Consider the following 18,017-nt stretch of genomic DNA (forward strand, 5'->3'; position numbering starts at 1 on the left):
ATGAATAAATTGGGTCGAGGGTACCGAGCTAAGAATATGGGGTATGCTTCGAATGAGCTGAATGGGGTTGGATTTGGGTTGAATTCTCCAACCCTTTTGGTAATCAGGCTACCTGAATCGCGGGTTTTGCGTATCATGTCAAGATCTATGTTCGTGGCTATGGTTATTCTGGCATTGCCCACGATTGGCTCTATGATCAGAACCTCGTCCAATGGCGCTCTGTACGACAAGGGTGGCGATTCAGTCATCGGTGGTGGGTTCAAAATTCTGCCTATTTTGTTCCGTGATTTGTTGGACGAAGGCCTGATCAAGAAAGGCCACAAAGGTTTTATTTTGGGGGCTGGCATGGGTGAAACTGAAGATGATTTGGAGTTCTTGAAGGATGCTGGCATTGATTTGTTCACCGGATTTAATCTGCAGCTCAAAAAGGTTGTTGAAAACAGGTTGTTTGATTTCGCATTCGCCTTGAGTTTTGATGTGATCCAGGTGTTTGATGGTGTTGTAAAGGATGGCGGATTGGTGATATCGCCATTGGGCGATGACTACTCCAGCAAGCTAAGATTTCTAAGAAATTACAAGATTGTTTATCTAAAAAGGTTCGAGAACACTGTGGCTGCGATGAGGAAAAACCGGGGATCGCGGAATGGAAGGGAAAATCCCCCTGTGGATCAAGTGTTATGTGGCGTTATAGTGGATGAAAAGAAAGCTGCATTGAAGGGGTTGGAGGATGCATATCTCGAACCTCCTAGGCAGGAAGCCTTGACAAGAAAATCAAGCTTTACATCACGAAAAATCAAGTTCCTTCCTGATCTTTTGAAGGATTCGTTGGATAAATACCCCCGTCGAGTCTTCATCTCGGATGACTCAAGTGCACTTGACTGGTTTTACAAGAACTATCCCATGAGGGATCAAGAATTCGAAGTTTATGACTTGGATATAGTGAGTAACAGTGAATTAGCTGAAGGTGTACTCATTCAAGGAACGGAGGTATCAACCTGGTTAACGAAGAACATAGAACGCGAGGACTACGTCGTGATGAAAGCCGAGGCAGATTTGGTGGAGGAGATGCTCAGAGATAGGACATTGTATCTTGTGGATGAATTGTTCTTGGAGTGCAAGAATCAATGGCAAGATGGAGGAGTGAATGGGAGCAAGAGGGCATATTGGCAGTGTTTAGCATTGTATGGTCAAGTGAAGGATGAGGGGATTGCAGTACACCAATGGTGGAGCTAATTGTGATGTAAGGGAGAACAGTGGTTTCTCAATTATTTGTGATACTTTTTCTTGACATATTTCATGGCACATATGCTATAAGAAGTTCGATCTTTTTGTTCTTTCTCCTCATAATTGTTTTCTTGTGTTCGTATTGTGAAGTAAATGCATTATGACAGAGAATGAATGAAAGAAATAAAAGTGGGTTGTTGGTATATCATCACGATCGTTCTATTCTTTATTTTTGCTATTTTATTAAAGGTATAATTTATCGAGTTTGATGAAGCCGCAGCTTAGCATATTTCGAAGTTGGAATCAAGGGAAGAACTTATTTTTTCAAAATAATGAAGTCTCAAATTTGAAGATTCTTTTACGGTGGGTTGTCGCTTGCTTGCTTCTCCTGGTCTGACCCTGTTGGTTTGCTTCTAGCTTTTAGTTAAGAAATGCAGCTCTGGACAGGGGAGAACTCATTTAACAAAAACCAAAAGCAGTACTACATATTTATTTGTGTAGACAATATCAAAGATAGATCATTCTCGACCCCTAAAACAAGTGGTTGAACGTAAATAAACATTGTAAACTATATCTAAAACCAGATCACACGGGATACATAGGTAACTGATAACAGTAGGTAGTACAAAAACATTCTATAAAGCACAATAATAGCCCTTCTCCTTGAATCTCCACACTTATTGTTACTTTTGCTTAATGCAAACGCATGGCATCTGATTACTCTTAAGGAGTAGTGGTAGTTTCTGGAGTCGGGACAGTTGGAGTGAATGGAGCAGTAGGAAAGTTTGGAACACCGGGGAATGTAGTAGTTGGTGGGAAATGTGGGAAATTGGGGATCGAGGGTGTCGTTGGATTGGTGTAAGGAGATGGAACCAATGGTGGAAACGATCCCGGAGTTCCGAATGTTGGGATCGAAGGGAACGGAAGAGTGGGATTGATTCCCGAAAAAATCGGGGTTGTCAGGAGACGACAAGCTGCTGAGGCTTTCTCCATGCCTGAAAACGACATGGAAATGAGGAATAATAAGCAGAAAATTTTGCATGCAGCCATGGATGAGTGTTTGAGTGGATTAGTGGAATGATGCAAGAATGTAAGGATTGGGTGAGGGTTTATATAGTTGAAAATTATGGATTCTTGAATATGGAAATCCTCCCACCCGTTGAGCATTTATTTTTCTTGAATCTACTTCACCTTATTCCAGCTTGACCTATAAAGGCAGTTGATCAGGTTGTTGAATGTTGATTACCAAACAACTATATGGCTGTGCTAATAAATATATTATTACAGTTACAAATGGATTCACATTTCACAGGGAAGTGTGTCGACTTTTGATTGCTTAAATGCCTTGTCTTGTCTCGCCTCCGCTCTAGAATAGTTTGTTTCGGCTCCAAATTTGTGTTGGTAAAAATCTGAGTACTGTTCATCATAACGGTCGTGGGGCTGTCGAGGAGTCTATTGTTTCAGTTGCATGAACATTTCACGGAACGAACACAGATGATTGTCGTGGAACTTTTTAATAAAAATTTTGAAAGATATCTTATGAAAATTTAAACAAAATGAGAAAATATTTAAAATAAAAACTACCCGGTAGTAACTCACCCATTTCAGTCACAAAATTTTGTTGCAGTAGATATCGCTGTTCTAACAGTCGATCCGCGGCTGCGACGGTTAAGCGTACACGGTCCTGAGACCAGAAGATATGCATGTTGTTTTTGATCCTTCATACTCTGGCTCTCTGCATCAATCATTGGCGACACAATTAAGTCAGTTGAATTTGTCTTATGTCCGTGGCAAAGCAAAGTACTGCCGTTGAGTGTCAGCTCTCCAAAAAAAAGAAGAATAATCCAAATTTCTCGTGTAATTGTTTTTAAAAATGCTTAGTTTTGCCTGTGATCCTTATTCTAAAATCTGTTTTGGGTAATCCAGCTTGTACTTGTAGTGCATGGTCCAGCACCAGTTCAAGCTGGCTGTCGCTTCGCTGACACAACTTTCTTTACGAGCCACTATCAAACCAATACACTACAGCATATATGTATCTGTCCCAAAATTCATTAACTCATTCTTTCACCAAACTTTTCATTCCATTATGATTTGCATTATGGATATGAATTATTTGAGCTGGTTTTGATTAATATTTCTATTCAAATTATATTACTCAGTAGTCAAGCGGCGCCGACCTTGCTATCAATATATGTGTCACATGAGACCATGGGGGCAAATATCATTCAAACAGATTACATGATGATCACCACATATTGGTTTCAAATGTGTTCCTTATTCTGTCTTAATAATGTGATGCCATAAAATCATAAAGAATGCATAAATTGAGGGGTGGGGGTCGGGGGGGGGGGGGGGGGGGGGGGGGTTGGTTCAGAGTAGTAAAAGTTACAGCACACGAGCGATAAAACTTTGCACATGCTGTTGATGGCAGTGCTGATAATATCGTGCCAGGCTGCTTTGGCCCTCATAAAGATCAACCATTTCCAAGTTTCGAGGCACTTTGGCTCGGTGGATTCTCCATGGCCTTTGGATTGGTGTGGGGCCCACACACTTAACGGTGGATAGTGAATTTCACCCCCGGTGTGGCATATCCTTTTCCCTTGGTCTCTAACGTGAAGTGACTAAAAAATCATCTTAGAAATGACACGAAGAACATCTGTGACTTAATGTAGGCAGATTAAAGTGTGGTAGATAATCTTAGATTCATTTTGTTGGTTGATAGAATTGTATAAATCCCCAACTTAAGGAATTAGTTGTTTCTTTTCTTTCCTCGATTCCCTCTATGGGATGTGAAGATCTTGTATCGTATGACACTTTGTTACCAAATAAAGTAAGTGTGGTGCTTGATTCTTTATTTTGAGTGAATGCCATGACACTTAGTGATGCAACCCGGGCGAAATGGACGAGTCGGGTCGGGTACTCCACCGGATTTGCTATCAAAATGATGAAGGAAATAAGAGCAATGTAGATATCTGAACCAGAAGCTTCTTTCCCGGGCGGAGAGGATTTCCTGCACTCAAGAAGGTAACCACGTGAATGGGCGCCGGAGGGGTGTCCGGCGTGGCCACTCCGATGCTTAAGTCAGTGAATGATTCAAGCCAAGACCCAATGTAACCAAGTGATGGTTGTGATATTGGTGTGAATGAATGAATGTAAATGTAAAGAGAGAACCTGGTATTTATAGTAGAAGAAGTAATGATGACCTCGTTCTCCGTGCTACCTACTAATTATAGTAGGATAGCTGAGCACACCCTATATTCTGACATGTCAAATCTCATACTGGTCACATCCGCGCCGGAGGGGGTGTTCGGCGTGACCACTCCGATGCTTAAGTTAGTGAGGAACTCAAGCAAGAAAACCAATGTAGCTAAGTGATGGCTGTGTGATTGGTGTGGAGAGTAGGAGTAAATAAACAATAAATGAGAGTATTCAATGTGTGAATTAATACCTAAATAGAGAATAAATGCAAGTAAAGAACCTGTAATTTATAGTAGATGATGCAATGATGACCTCGTTCTTTGTGTTGAGCATTAATTATAGTAGGGCGGCTGATTATATCATATTTTTCTGACATGTCAAATCTCATAGTAGTCACATCCAACCCACCTGATTTTGTCAATCATTTATATTAATGTCAGAGATAGGTCGGCTGCATACACCCTACTGTGTCGGCGTAATTAAATGCAGCGCTGATATCGAAGTGGCCCGGGTAGAAGGCTTCTCGGGAGCTTGAACGAGAGCCCGGGCGTCTGGTGGCCCGGGGAGGAGACGTCTCGGGCATTCACCCGCCCGGCTCCTGATGAACCCTTCCTGCCGACTTGTCCTGATTCTGGCCATCCATCCAGTATCCTGGGTCGTCCATGCCCCGGGCACAAGAATCATCCATGGTACACTCGGGCACAACCCTGGCTATCCTGAGGGTTGCATCATTGGCGCCGTCTGTGGGAAATTTGAGTTCTAAGGCGTTGATATGGCTCCTACCAGAAGAACAAAACAAGACACTTCTCGGATTCAGGAAGAGAACAATACTCGTCTCTCTGCAGGTGGCCCCCCACCTAATGGTCCTCCGCCCACCATCCATTTAACACCCGAGGAGTTGAATAAGATTATAACTGATGCTGTTAAGACAGCCATGGCAAATAAGACCACCACTCATCATTCCAGTCACCCTGAGCATCAGCGTGAGCAGCCGCATGAGGAAGAGAGGAGGGAGGAGGAGAGAGAGTCAAGTGCGGGTTCTAAATCTCCTACTGTGGCCGAGGAGTTAGAAGAATTAAGGAGGAAGGTGAGGGAGTTAGAAGGACAAGTTGGTTCTAAGAGCAATGCCCAAGTTGTAAAGGGCTGTCCATTCTCCGATCATTGTCCGGAAACCACTGCCCGGGCACTTCAAATCAGCCAAGATCAAAGATTATGATGAGAGTTCTGACCCCGAGGAGCATCTTGCTCTCTTTGAAAATATGGCCATGTTACATTGCTATGGAGACCAGATCAAGTGTAAAGTGTTTTTAACTACCCTTGTCGATTCTGCACAAAGATGGTTCGAAGGGCTGGCACCACAGAGTATTCATTGTTTTGAAGATTTTCAAAAAGTATTCTTGCATCAATTCAGTAGTAGCAAGAAATACAAAAAGAGTGCTTTCAGCCTGTTTGAGATGAAGCAGGGACAAGACGAAACCTTAAGGGCGTATATCAAAAGATTCAACCAGGTGGCTCTGAATGTCCCAGCCTGTGCACCCGAGACAAAAACTACCGCGTTCATGCAAGGACTGTGGGAAGGGGATTTCTTTCGATCCCTGACCAAAAACTTGCCCGAGAACTTCGAAGATCTCTTGTCCTGGGCGGAGAAATATATTAATATGGAAGAGGCGCATAACCAAAAAAGAGAAGCTTTGAAAAGAGCCAGAGGAGACCGGGTTGTCAAGCTCGAGGAGAGAGCTTACAAGAAAAGTGGTCTGGGACATTTCTCCCATGTCCTTCTGAGAATTGCCCGAGGTCAGGAAATCCAAGAATGCAGCTCGGACATGATTCCTCGACCGAGTTCAGCAGCCCAACCACCCAGATCAGAGAAGAAAGGGTTTTGTAGCCTTCACAAAGAATGTTCTCACAGTACTAATGAATGCCGAACTTTGAGAAAAGAATTCAATAGGCGCTCTGTACCAGAGTCTCGTCCTTCCCGAGATGAGCCTCGATCACCACCTTGGTTATCTCGGCGACCCGGATCCAGTGCTCCCAAGAGACCAGCAAACATCCCGAGTGGAAGCAGAAGAGCAGAAGGGAGCTCCCGGGAAGAAAGAAGCAAACAAACTGAAAGGAAGGACCCTTCCCCGAGCCGAGGAGTAATAAAAATGATTTCGGGAGGGTCAACCGATGGCGATTCCAATCGGGCTCGGAAGGCAAGAAGTAGAAGGGAGTGCTTGGAGGTTGATGGAAGTGGGAGAAATGAGCCAGTTATTAGCTTTGGCCCAGAAGACCTCAGGGGAGTCAGTCTACCCCACAATGATGCCCTTGTTATCCAAGCGCGAGTGGCTAATTATGATGTCTTGAGAGTATTTGTGGACAATGGCAGCTCTGTCAATGTCATCTTTAAAGAGGCACTGGTCCAAATGGATTTGCATGAATATTAATTAGAGGCGGTTGAGACTGCCCTGTTTGGTTTTGCTGGACATGCCGTGTACCCTGAGGGGGAAATCACCCTGCCACTGACCCTGGGAACCGGGGACTTGAGGAAAACTATGATGACAGTCTTTACAGTGGTGGACGCCCCGTCCTCATACAACATCATCTTGGGGAGGCCAGCCATGAATGAGATGAGAGATGTGGCCTCCACTTATCACCAAAAAATTAAATTTCCAGTACAAGGACGGGTCGGGGAAGTCAAGGAAGATCAACCCTCTTCTTGAAAGTGTTATGGGAAGACCGTTCGGGTAGACCAGAAGAAGGCGAGAAGGGAGGGGAAGGGGAAGGAGAATCAAGAGGAGGTGACCAGAGAGAGAGAAGTACATTTTGCGGAAGAGGAGCAAGAAGTGGTGGAAATTGAACCGGGAAAGCACGTCCGGGTGGCCCGAGACATCAACACGTCCACCCGGGTACATCTCTTAAATTGTTTAAAAACTAACATTGGTGTTTTCGCCTGGTCTCAACAGGAACTAGCCGGGATCTCACCCCAAGTGGCTGAGCATAAATTAAATATCCTCCCGGGATCCCGGCCTGTGAAGTAGAAGAAGAGGCACTTCAGCCCTGAAAAAGATAAAGTCATCGAAGAGCAAGTGGGAGAGCTGTTGCGGGCCGGCCATATAAGAGAAGTTCAATTCCCTACTTGGTTCTCAAATGTGGTCCTCATTCCAAAATCCACCGGCAAGTGGAGAATGTGTGTCGATTTCAGGGACCTGAATAAAGCCTGCCCCAAGGACTATTATCCACTCCCCTGGATTGATCAGCTGGTGGATTCTATCTCTGGATGCGAGTTATTAAGCTTTCTGGATGCCTATCAGGGGTACCACCAAATCCCCTTGGCTCTTGAAGATCAAGATAAAGCCAGTTTTATCACTTCCGGGGGCACCTTCTGCTACGTTGTTATGCCCTTCGGATTGAAGAATGCTGGGGCTACATACCAACGCTTGATGAATCATGTCTTCCAAAGGAAGATAGGCCGGAATATTGAGGTATACGTGGACGACATTCTAATCAAGACCCGGGAGGTCTCTCGCTTTATTGATGACCTGGCCGAGACCTTCACCACTTTGAAAAAGTATGGAATAAAGCTCAACCCGATTAAATGTGTCTTAGGGGTGAGAAGTGGGAATTTTTTGGGTTTCTTGGTAACTGATCGGGGAATCGAGGTCAACCCGAAAAAATCAAAGCAATAATGGACATGTCTTCCCCTCAATCTGTCCTGGATGTGCAAAAATTAACTGGGAGGATCGCGGCTCTGTCACGCTTCATCTCTCGGTCTGCTCATAGAAGCTATCCATTCTTCCAAGTTTTGAGAAAAGCACAAAAATTTGGCTGGGATGATAAATGTGAGCAAGCTTTTCAAGACTTGAAGAAGCATCTGGCTGAGTTGCCTATTCTGGCAAAACCCGAGCCCGGGGAGAAATTATGGATCTATTTATCCGCCACTGAGTTCGCCGTTAGTTACGTGCTTGTCAGGGAAGAAGGAGCCGACCAGAAGCCAATATACTATGTCAGTCATGCCCTTCGAGGAGCGGAATTGAAATATAGTTAAATGGAAAAAATATCACTAGCCCTGGTGATGACGGTCCGAAAACTCATGCCTTATTTCCTCTCCCATCCCATTGTGGTCCTCACCAATTCTCCACTCGGGAGGATCATGACACACGCCGAAGTCTCAGGAAGAATGGTTAAATGGACTGTAGAGCTCGGGGAGTATGACATCGAATATAAACCTCGAGTTGCTATAAAAGCCCAAGCATTGACAGACTTCCTAATAGAAATGATTCAACCGGGAGAAGAAGAGGTATGGAGAATTTTTGTTGATGGTGCATCGAATTTATCAGGATGTGGAGTGGGGGTGGTCCTGATTGCCCCATCAGGAGTGAAGATCAAGCTGGCTCTAAGGATCGACTCCAGGGTCACCAATAATGAAGCAGAGTATGAAGCTGTTCTAGCAGGGTTGCAAGCTGCCCGGGAAGTCGGTGCTTCCCGGGTCATTATTTATTCTGACTCTCAATTGGTCACACAGCAAATCAAGGGAACATATGAGGCCAAGAATGAGAAAATGCTCAAGTATTTGGGACTCATCACAACCCGGGCTTCCCTTTTTTCCGATTGGAGCATTGAAAAAATTCCTAGGGAGAAAAATGAAGAAGCTGATATCTTAGCCAAATTGGCTGCCTCCATGTCGGACATAAGCACCCGGGAAGTCCTCTGTTTCATCCGGTTGGTGCTTTCTGTTGACGAAGAAGCACCCCCGACTCAGAGAAGCTCGTGGATGACTCCTCTCATTGGATATGTAGTCCATGGCAAGCTCCCAGAAGATCGGGCCCGAGCCGTAAAAATCAAAAAACAAGCACCCAGGTTCGTCTTTTTGAATGATGTTTTATACAGGCGATCATATCAAGGCCCATTGCTAAAATGGGTATCAGAGAATGAGGTAGAGTATGTCCTCCGGGAAATACACGAGGGGTGCTGTGGCGAACACCTCGGTGGGAATGTCCTGTCCCGGAAAGCTATATTGGCCGGATTTTGGTGGCCCCAAATGAATCAAGATGCTGCCCGACTTGTTCAAAAATGCCAGGGTTGCCAACACCATTCTAATTTTCATCATCGCCCCGCTGCTAACATGCAACCGATCTCAACATCATGCCCTTTTGATCAATGGGGGTTGGATTGTGGGTCCCTTCCCCATAGCCCGAGCACAGAAGAAATTCCTTCTTGTGGTTGTGGATTATTTCTCCAAGTGGGTAGAAGCCGAGCCATTAGCCAAAATTACTGAGGAGGAGGTCATGAAATTTCTTTGGAAAAATATTGTTTGCAAATATGGCATACCAAGAAAATTGATTTCAGATAATGGGAGGCAATTCCAGGGAAAGAAGATCACCTCGTGGTGTCAGGAAATGAAGATCATTCAATCTTTCACCTCAGTGGCTTACCCTCAAGCTAATGGCCAAACGGAAGTAACCAACAGAATCATTGTTCAAGCATTAAAGGCCCGACTCCATGGGAAAGGTAAAGATTGGGTGGAGGAATTACCAAGTGTATTATGGGCATATCGAACTACACCACAAACATCTACTCGGGAAACTCCCTACAGCGTAGTCTATGATTCAGAAGCAGTCCTATCTGTGGAAATTGGGCAAACTTCTACTCGAATAGAATCTTATCCGAGCAAAAATGATCAGTCTCGGGCCATTGAACTTGATCTAGTTGAAGAAAGGAGAGATCGGGCAGCCATTCGAATGGAAGCTTATCGCAGCCGGGTAATGAAATCCTACAACAAACACGTCCGATCATGAGATTTTCAGGTTGGGGACCTAGTCATGAAAAATGTCAAACCAGTGGGTGATGTGGGGAAGGTTAGAAGCACGGTGGGAAGGACCTTTCAAAATAGTTCGAAGAGTCAGCTCGGGGGCAGCTTATTATATCGAAGATTCTCAGGGACACACTCTTAAGAGACCATGAAATACATTTCATTTGAAGAAATATTATGTTTATAGCTTTTGTATCTGTTGCTTATATATCAAATAAAGGAATTGTTCAAGGAAGTGTCTACTAAGTCCAGGGACCCATACCCTGGCCCAGGGACCCGCACCCTGGTTATCTACAAATTCCAGGGACCCGTACCCTGGACCAGGGACCCGCACCCCGATCATATTTTAAGTCCAGGGACCCTTACTTTGGCCCGGAGACCCGCACACCGGTTATATACTAAGTTCAGGGACCCGTACCCTGGCCCGGGGACCCGTACCCCAGTCATATTTTAAGTCCAGGGACCCGTACCCTGGCCCGAGGATCCGTACCCCGGTTATCTCCAAAGTCCAGGGACCCGTACCCTGGCCCGAGGACCCGCACCTCGGTTATATACTAAGTCCAGGGACTCGTACCCTGGCCAGGGGATCCGCACCCCGGTTATATTCTAAGTCCAGGGACTCATACCCTGGTCCGGGGACCCGCACCCCGGTTATCGCCTAAGTCCAGGGACCCGTACTCTGGCCCGGGGATCCGCACCTCGATTATCTCCAAAGTCCAGGGACCTGTATCTCGGCCCGGTGACCCGTACCCCGGTTATATACCTGGCCCGGGGACCCGCACCCCGGTTATATACTAAGTCCAGGGACCCGTACCCTGGCCCGGGGACTCGCACCCCGGTTATTCCCTAAGTCCAGGGACCCGTACCCTGGTTATCTACAAAGTACAGGGACCCGTATCCTGGCCCGGGGATCCGCACCCCGGTTATCTCCAAAGTCCAAGGACCCGTACCCTGGCCCGTGGACCCGCACCTCGGTTATATACTAAGGCCAGGGACCCGTACCTTGGCCCGGGGACCCGCACCCAGGTTATATACTAAGGCCAGGGACCGTACCCTGACCCGGGGACCCGCATCCCGATTCTCTACTAAGTCTAGGGACCCGTACCCTGGCCCGGAAAATTTACCCCAGTTATCTCCTACGTTAAGGGACTCGCATCCTAAATATTTATCAAGATCAGTTGTTTAAGGGATCATGCCCCCAACTTAAAAGTGCTTGGTGAAGTTTGATTAAAATCTACAAGGGTATTTGAAGCAGAGTTTTATGCTACTTGGAAATATTTTAAAGCAGTTGTCAAATGCCATAAAAGAGGATATTTCATTAATACTGGAAATAATTTACAGGGTGCTGGGAATAAAAATAAAAATACAGAAATAACAGAAAAAACCCAATCTAATGGGGGGTCTTCCGCCTTCTCCTCCTCATCCTCCGGGAGAGATGCAACAGCCTTCTCCAAGTCCGGGAAGTCTTCCCGATCTGCTGGGACAAGGCCCGCCTCTTCAAACTGCTCTAGGCACTTATTGAAGCCCTATTTGAAGTAAGGGAAGTCTTTGTCAGCCACCATCTTCTTGAACTCATGAGACTTTAAGAATTGAGCCATTTGTTCCTCCTAGGCAGTCTTTACAAGGTTTACAGCAGCCTGGAAATCCTCGGGTCGGACTCGGGAGGACTCTGCCTCTGCCCTAGCTGCCTTCGCCTCTGCCCGGGCCTCAGCAAGCTCCGCCTGGGCCAGGTCCATTTGCTGCTGCCAACAGGCTCTCTCCCGGGCTACGACATGCTCATGGAGCTCATTAAATCGGCCTACCTCCTCTTGGAGTTTGGCACGCGTCTCCTGAGCAGAGGTGGCCTGTGTGTTGGCCCTTTTTGCAGCCTGAGCCACTTGCTCAAAGGAGGCCATAAGCATTTGCAAGCCCTGTAAATATATAGGAAAGGTCAGATTTGATAGATGGATTAAATAACAAGAATAAGAAGACTTACGGAGAAATACCGGGCCACTCCTTCACATAGCATCTCGTTGGGATGGAGCCCCTGCAAATGTACCACCTCATCCGTGCGCAGAAGACCCCGGATCATCTTTACAAGATCCGAGCTGATATCATCCCCAAAGATATTGGGGAGGACCCAGGGCCTTCCACCTGAGGGACCGGCAGATGACCCAATGAGAGGGGGAGAACGGATTATCTCCTCGGGAACATCATCCGCCACCACCGTTTCGATGACCGTTTCGGTCACGGCCTTCCTTTTGGGCGAATTTAAAGGAGCCGGGTCCTCCTCATCGGCCAAGGAGGTAGTCTCCTCCCGGGGAGGGGCCATCTCTTCCCGGGCCTTAGCTTCTGCTTCGACCCGGCGTCCCTCAATTTCCCGGGCCTCAGCCTCCGCCCGGGCTTGGCGCTCTTCTTGCTCTTGAGCCTCTCGGGCCCTCTTCTCAGCCCGGGCTTTCTTCTACTCGGCCTTTCTTTTGGCAGCTGCTTCAAGAAGACTCGCCCTAATCATATCTTCTTCGGCTGCACCAAAGATAAAGCAGTTAGATGATTAATACATGGTGCATGAAAAGGGAAACTAAGGAGAATAATTTACCAGCCTGCGACTCGGCCTGGTCGAATTCATCTATTATCTGGTCCACAGGGTCTTCAGGTCGGGACCCAATCCCATAATGTACCAGATTGTTCCCCCCAATTAACACCGAGGATAGGAAGAACTGCTTTTCAAAAGTATCCCAGGCTTGGGTGAAGGGGGGAAGAAGTTTGAAGTCTCGGGGAAGTTCAGGCTACTTGGGAAGGGAAGGTAGAAAACCCAGGGCACAGGTTGGAAGAGTCGGAAGTTGTAAAAAGAAAAATTTATTCTTCCACCCCTTCAAAGATGAAGGGATGTCAGTCAAGAACCGGTAATGCATTCGGGTCATGAAAGAAAAGACCCCGTTATTGAACCGGCAAGAATAAAAATAATAGAAAATAGAAGAGTTGATCAGAAGGGATTTCATGCGAAACAAAATGAAAGTGGCAGCCATAATGCGAAAAGCGTTAGGGTGGAGATGATTAATGGAGAGATCAAAGAACCAGGCCACCCCTTCAAAAAAGTGGTGAATCGGGAAACGAAGCCCGCTCTTGAGTTGTTCCACAAAGAAGGTTTGAAAGCCCGGGGGCGGGGTGTCTCGGTGTTCATTGGGCTTAGGGATTAGTATTTTGTAAGTGGAGGGGATGGAACCTAAAGACATAATCTCTTCTATACTACCCGGGCGAAGGGTAGAGGTTACAGTAGAGAACCACAAGGGCCCTGCTACCTAGTCTTTCCCCATGCCAGAGACTCCAGTAGGTCGGGAGGAAAAAGCTTTGGCCTGTTATTTTGAAGGGGCTTGGGAGAAAAGAATATGAATACCTAGAGGAATATGGGTGGAAGTTTCAGAAGGGGTCGGGGAGTTATCCTCTGACTGACCCCTCACGTTTTTACCAGATGTAGAAGAAGTGGAATTGGACATGACTGCTAAAGCAAAATGAAGAGGAAGATAGGTGCAAAGGAGGAAGAAAACTTACGAGTTGAAAATAACTAGTTGATGAACGGAGAAGTCGCCGGAACAAGATTCGCACGTCGGAAAGCTTGAGAGGAAATTTTGGCAGGGTTTGGCCGCTAGTTCAAATTTGCAAATGATTTTTGAAAAATTCTTATGCTACTATATATAGGAGGAAAGAATGGATCCACATCGTTGATCTAAGAAGAATCGGACGAATGAGATTGACCTAAGAAATTGGGCGGCATGATTGGGCGGGATATTTGAAAAGACAGGCGCGAAGTTCGAGACGTCATGATGATTTATCTTCTCGGAATACGGAAAGGCTCTGACAACTTTATGCTAGGGCTTACGTCAGCATTGATATGATGACATCATCCTTATCGTCTCGGGGAGACTAAATGACAAATTGATTTTCCTGACCGGACACACGGAACTAATCAGGACAACGAGTGGACTCTAGCCCGACTATTTAAGGAGGGAGTGATGATACCCCGGGATGTCCCGGATCACGGATGATGCCCTTGACGTCCCGGGCCAGGGAGCCTGTCCAAGGAGAGTGCCCGGGTCTGGATCAACACCCGAGTCATAGGACTACCCGGGACGTGGAGAGAGACTTGAAGAATTCATGGAGTAGGGCAGTCAGTAAGGAGGCCGGGCCATAGGAGCAACCGGAACATAATCTGCCCGGGGCGTTGTATGCCCGGGCTCCTATATAATTCCCCGAGAAGCCTTCTACCCGGGCCACTTCGATAATAGCGCTGCATTTAATTACGCCGACATAGTAGGGTGTGTGCAGCCGACCTATCTCTGACATTAATATAAATGGTTGACAAAATCAGGTGGGCTGGATGTGACTAGTATGAGATTTGACATGTCAGAACAATAGGGTATAATCAGCCACCCTACTATAATTAATACTCAACACAAAGAACGAGGTCATCATTGCATCCTCTACTATAAATTCCAGGTTCTTTACTTGCATTTATTCTCTATTCAGATATTAATTCACACATTGAATACTCTCATATATTGTTCATTTACTCCCACTCTCCACACCAATCACACAACCATCACTTGGCTACATTGGTTTTCTTGCTTGAGTTCCTCACTAACTTAAGCATCGGAGTGGTCACGCCGGACACCCCCTACGGCGCCCATTCACGTGCTTCTTTTCTTGTTCATTGATCTCTCAAATCGCTCAGGAAGGAAAGAAGTTCAGTTTATACGTTCAACTCATGTTTCCTGTAACATCTTGATAGCAAATCCGGCAGAGTACTCGACCCGACTCGTCCATTTTGCCCGGGTTGCATCATTGGCGCTGTCTGTGGACGTAGATATGCTTTCCATTCAAAAATAAGCCCAACTCTGCTTGGCAAACATACAAGCCCGACCAGCTTGGCACTCAGATCTTATATGTGGATTTCATATGGGCTCAAAGCTCAGCAGCTATCCCGGATTGGCATGAAGAGCATTTTCTATGCACTCAGTAGCATACAGCTATATTAGTCACCTAATTTAGCTCAACCAGAGAAGTATCACTCTACCGAAAATGAATTCGGATTCAATATTTCCAGGTTAGTGATTTGATTTTTAATAAAACAAATATAGCAGGAGGAACAAAAAAGTTGAAAGCCCGGGAGGTATGAGGCCCCGGCATCCTATTTAAAGTCCGGGAGATATGAGGCCCCGGCACATTCTTGGAAGCCCGGAAAATATGAGGCCCCGACACATTCTTGAAAGTTCGGGAGGTATGAGGCACCGACACATTATCTTAAGTCCGGGAGGTATGAGGTCCCGGCACATTCTCTTAAGCCCGGGAGGTATGAGGCCCCGGCACATTATCTAAAGTCCGGGAGACACGAGGCCCCGGCACATTATCTTAAGTCCGGGAGACACGAGGCCCTGGCACATTATCTAAGCCCAGGTTTCTCAAACCTGGCTCGGGGCTCCACACCTCGACCATTCCCAAGTCCCGGGACATGCTCTCCGGCCCAAGGCTATTCACCTTGGTTATTTATAAGCCCAGGGTTCTCAAACCTGGCTCGGGGCTCCGCACCTCGACCATTCCCAAGTCCCGAGACATGCTCCCCGGCCCAAGGCTCCGCACCTTGGTTATTTATAAGCTCAGGGTTCTCAAACCTGGCTCGGGGCTCCGCACCTCGACCATTCCCAACTCCCGGGACATGCTCCCCGGCCCAAGGCTCCGCACCTTGGTTATTTATAAGCCCAGGGTTCTCAAACCTGGCTCGGGGCTCTGCACCTCGACCATTCCCAAGTCCCGAGATATGCTCCCCGGCCCAAAGCTCCGCACCTTGGTTATTTATAAGCCCAGGGTTCTCAAACCTGGCTCGGGGCTCCGTATCTCGACCATTTATGAAGGCCAGGGATCCGCACCCTGGTTATCTATTAAGTCCAGGGGTCCGTACCCTGGCTCGGGAATCCGTACCTCGACCATTTATGAAGGCCAGGGCTCCACACCCTGGTTATCTATTAAGTCCAGGGATCCGTACCCTGGCTCGAGGCTCCGTACCTCGACCATTCATGAAGGCCAGGGCTCCGCACCATGGTTATCTATTAAGTCCAGGGATCTGTACCCTGGCTCGGGGCTCCGTACCTCGAGCATTCATGAAGGTCAGGGCTCCTCACCCTGGTTATCTTTTAAGTCCAGGGATCCGTACCCTGGCCAGGGGCTCCGTACCTCAACCATTTATGAAGGCCAGGGCTCCGCACCTTGGTTATCTATTAAATCCAAGGATCCGTACCCTGGCTCAGGGCTCCGTACCTCGACCATTTATGAAGGCCAGGGCTCCGCACCCTGGTTATCTATTAAGTCCAAGGATCCGTACCCTGGCTCAGGGCTCCGTACCTCGACCATGTATGAAGGCCAGGGCTCCGCACCCTGGTTATCTATTAAGTCCAGGGACCTGTACCTTGGCCTAGTGATCCGTACCCTGGCTCGGGGCTCCGCACTTCGATCATTCATCAAGCCCGGGAGACATAAGTTCCCAGCACCTCATCCCATCTCTGGGATACATGAAGCCCCCGATGCTTTTACAGACAAACTAAATATTTTCCATGATCGGGCACACAAGACTAATCGGGACAGCGAGTATGACTCTAGCCCGACTATTTAAGGAAGGAGTGATGATACCCTCAGGATAGCCAGGGTTGTGCCCGAGTGTATCATGGACGATTCTTGTGCTCGGGGCATGGACGACCCAGGATACTGGATGGATGGCCAGAATCAGGACAAGTCGGCAGGAAGGGTTCATCAGGAGCCGAGCGGGTGAATGCTCGGGACGTCTCCTCCCCAGGCCACCGGACGCTCGGGCTCTCGTTCAAGCTCCCGGGAACTTTCTACACGGGCCACCTTGATATGAGCACCGCACTCGAGTATACTAGCAGAATAGGATGTGGGCGGCTGTCCCATCTCTGACACCAGGCCGATGGGTTGACAAAATCAGATGGGCTGGATGTGACCAGTATGAGATTTGACATGTCAGAATATAGGGTGTGCTCAGCTGTCCTACTATAATTAGTAGATAGCACGGAGAACGAGGTCATCATTATTTCTCCTACTATAAATACCAGGTTCTCTCTTTACATTTAAATTCATTCATTCACACCAATATCACAACCATCACTTGGTTACATTGGTTCTTGGCTTGAATCATTCAATGACTTAAACATCGGAGTGGCCACGCCGAACAACCCTCCGGCGCCCATTCACGTGGTTACCTTCTTGAGTGCAGGAAATCCTCTTCGCCCGGGAATGAAGCTTCTGGTTCAGATATCTACATTTCTCTTATTTCCTTCATCATTTTGATAGCAGATCCGGTGGAGCACCCGACCCTGCTCACTCATTTCACCCGGATCGCATCACTTTGTTACCGACCAAAATAAGTGTGCTCTTCTTCTCATGGCTTTTACTCAAAATAAAGAAATACACCTTAGTTTTTAGTTGCAAATAATCATATCTGGTTCGGCACATAATTTTCATGACATTGAATTTCAACGTTTTGGCACCAGGCGTATCGACCCATTACCTAATTCATCTTCGTTTGCTTAGTTAGAATTTTTGAGAGATGAATGCAACCGAAGAAATAAGGGTGCTGAATGTACATTATATTCAATCATATTGATGCACCTCAGGTTCTCAGTAATAAAAAGCAATACATCGACGGCATTCATGATCCAAGAAATTATGTCTGAATATAGAAGGTGTTGAGATCGGGAAGAGTTTAGAGAGAGGTGAATAAACTCTTTGAAAAATATTTGTTTTTAAAATGTTTTCAACC

General features: G+C 46.7%; 3 protein-coding genes across 3 annotated transcripts; all 3 read left to right on the forward strand.

Moving 5' to 3' along the window:
- Positions 1-1,233, forward strand: LOC142527164 (uncharacterized). Its single transcript, XM_075631890.1, has one exon. The coding sequence runs from the start codon at positions 1-3 to the stop codon at positions 1,231-1,233; it is 1,233 nt and encodes a 410-aa protein (XP_075488005.1).
- Positions 1,234-5,681: 4,448 nt separating this feature from the next.
- Positions 5,682-6,848, forward strand: LOC142527165 (uncharacterized). Its single transcript, XM_075631891.1, has one exon. It carries the CDS (start codon positions 5,682-5,684, stop codon positions 6,846-6,848), a length of 1,167 nt encoding a protein of 388 aa, XP_075488006.1.
- A 1,601-nt stretch (positions 6,849-8,449) lies between these two features.
- On the forward strand, positions 8,450-10,199 carry LOC142527166 (uncharacterized). Its single transcript, XM_075631892.1, has 2 exons — positions 8,450-9,482; positions 9,595-10,199. Exons 1-2 carry the CDS (start codon positions 8,450-8,452, stop codon positions 10,197-10,199), a joined length of 1,638 nt encoding a protein of 545 aa, XP_075488007.1.
- Positions 10,200-18,017: the final 7,818 nt, after the last annotated feature.

This window comes from Primulina tabacum, chromosome 15, assembly GCF_025594145.1.
Source record: "Primulina tabacum isolate GXHZ01 chromosome 15, ASM2559414v2, whole genome shotgun sequence".
Classification (NCBI taxonomy): Eukaryota; Viridiplantae; Streptophyta; class Magnoliopsida; order Lamiales; family Gesneriaceae; genus Primulina; species Primulina tabacum.

What these genes read in the sequence shown, in the direction of transcription:
- LOC142527164 (XM_075631890.1), top strand. Translation starts at nt 1, where the DNA reads ATGAATAAATTGGGTCGAGGGTACCGAGCTAAGAATATGGGGTATGCT.
- LOC142527165 (XM_075631891.1), top strand. Translation starts at nt 5,682, where the DNA reads ATGGCCATGTTACATTGCTATGGAGACCAGATCAAGTGTAAAGTGTTT.
- LOC142527166 (XM_075631892.1), top strand. Translation starts at nt 8,450, where the DNA reads ATGGAAAAAATATCACTAGCCCTGGTGATGACGGTCCGAAAACTCATG. An exon ending in ACTTGTTCAAAAATGCCAGG is followed by an intron (nt 9,483 to 9,594) that starts GTTGCCAACACC and finishes CCTTCCCCATAG; the next exon opens with CCCGAGCACAGAAGAAATTC.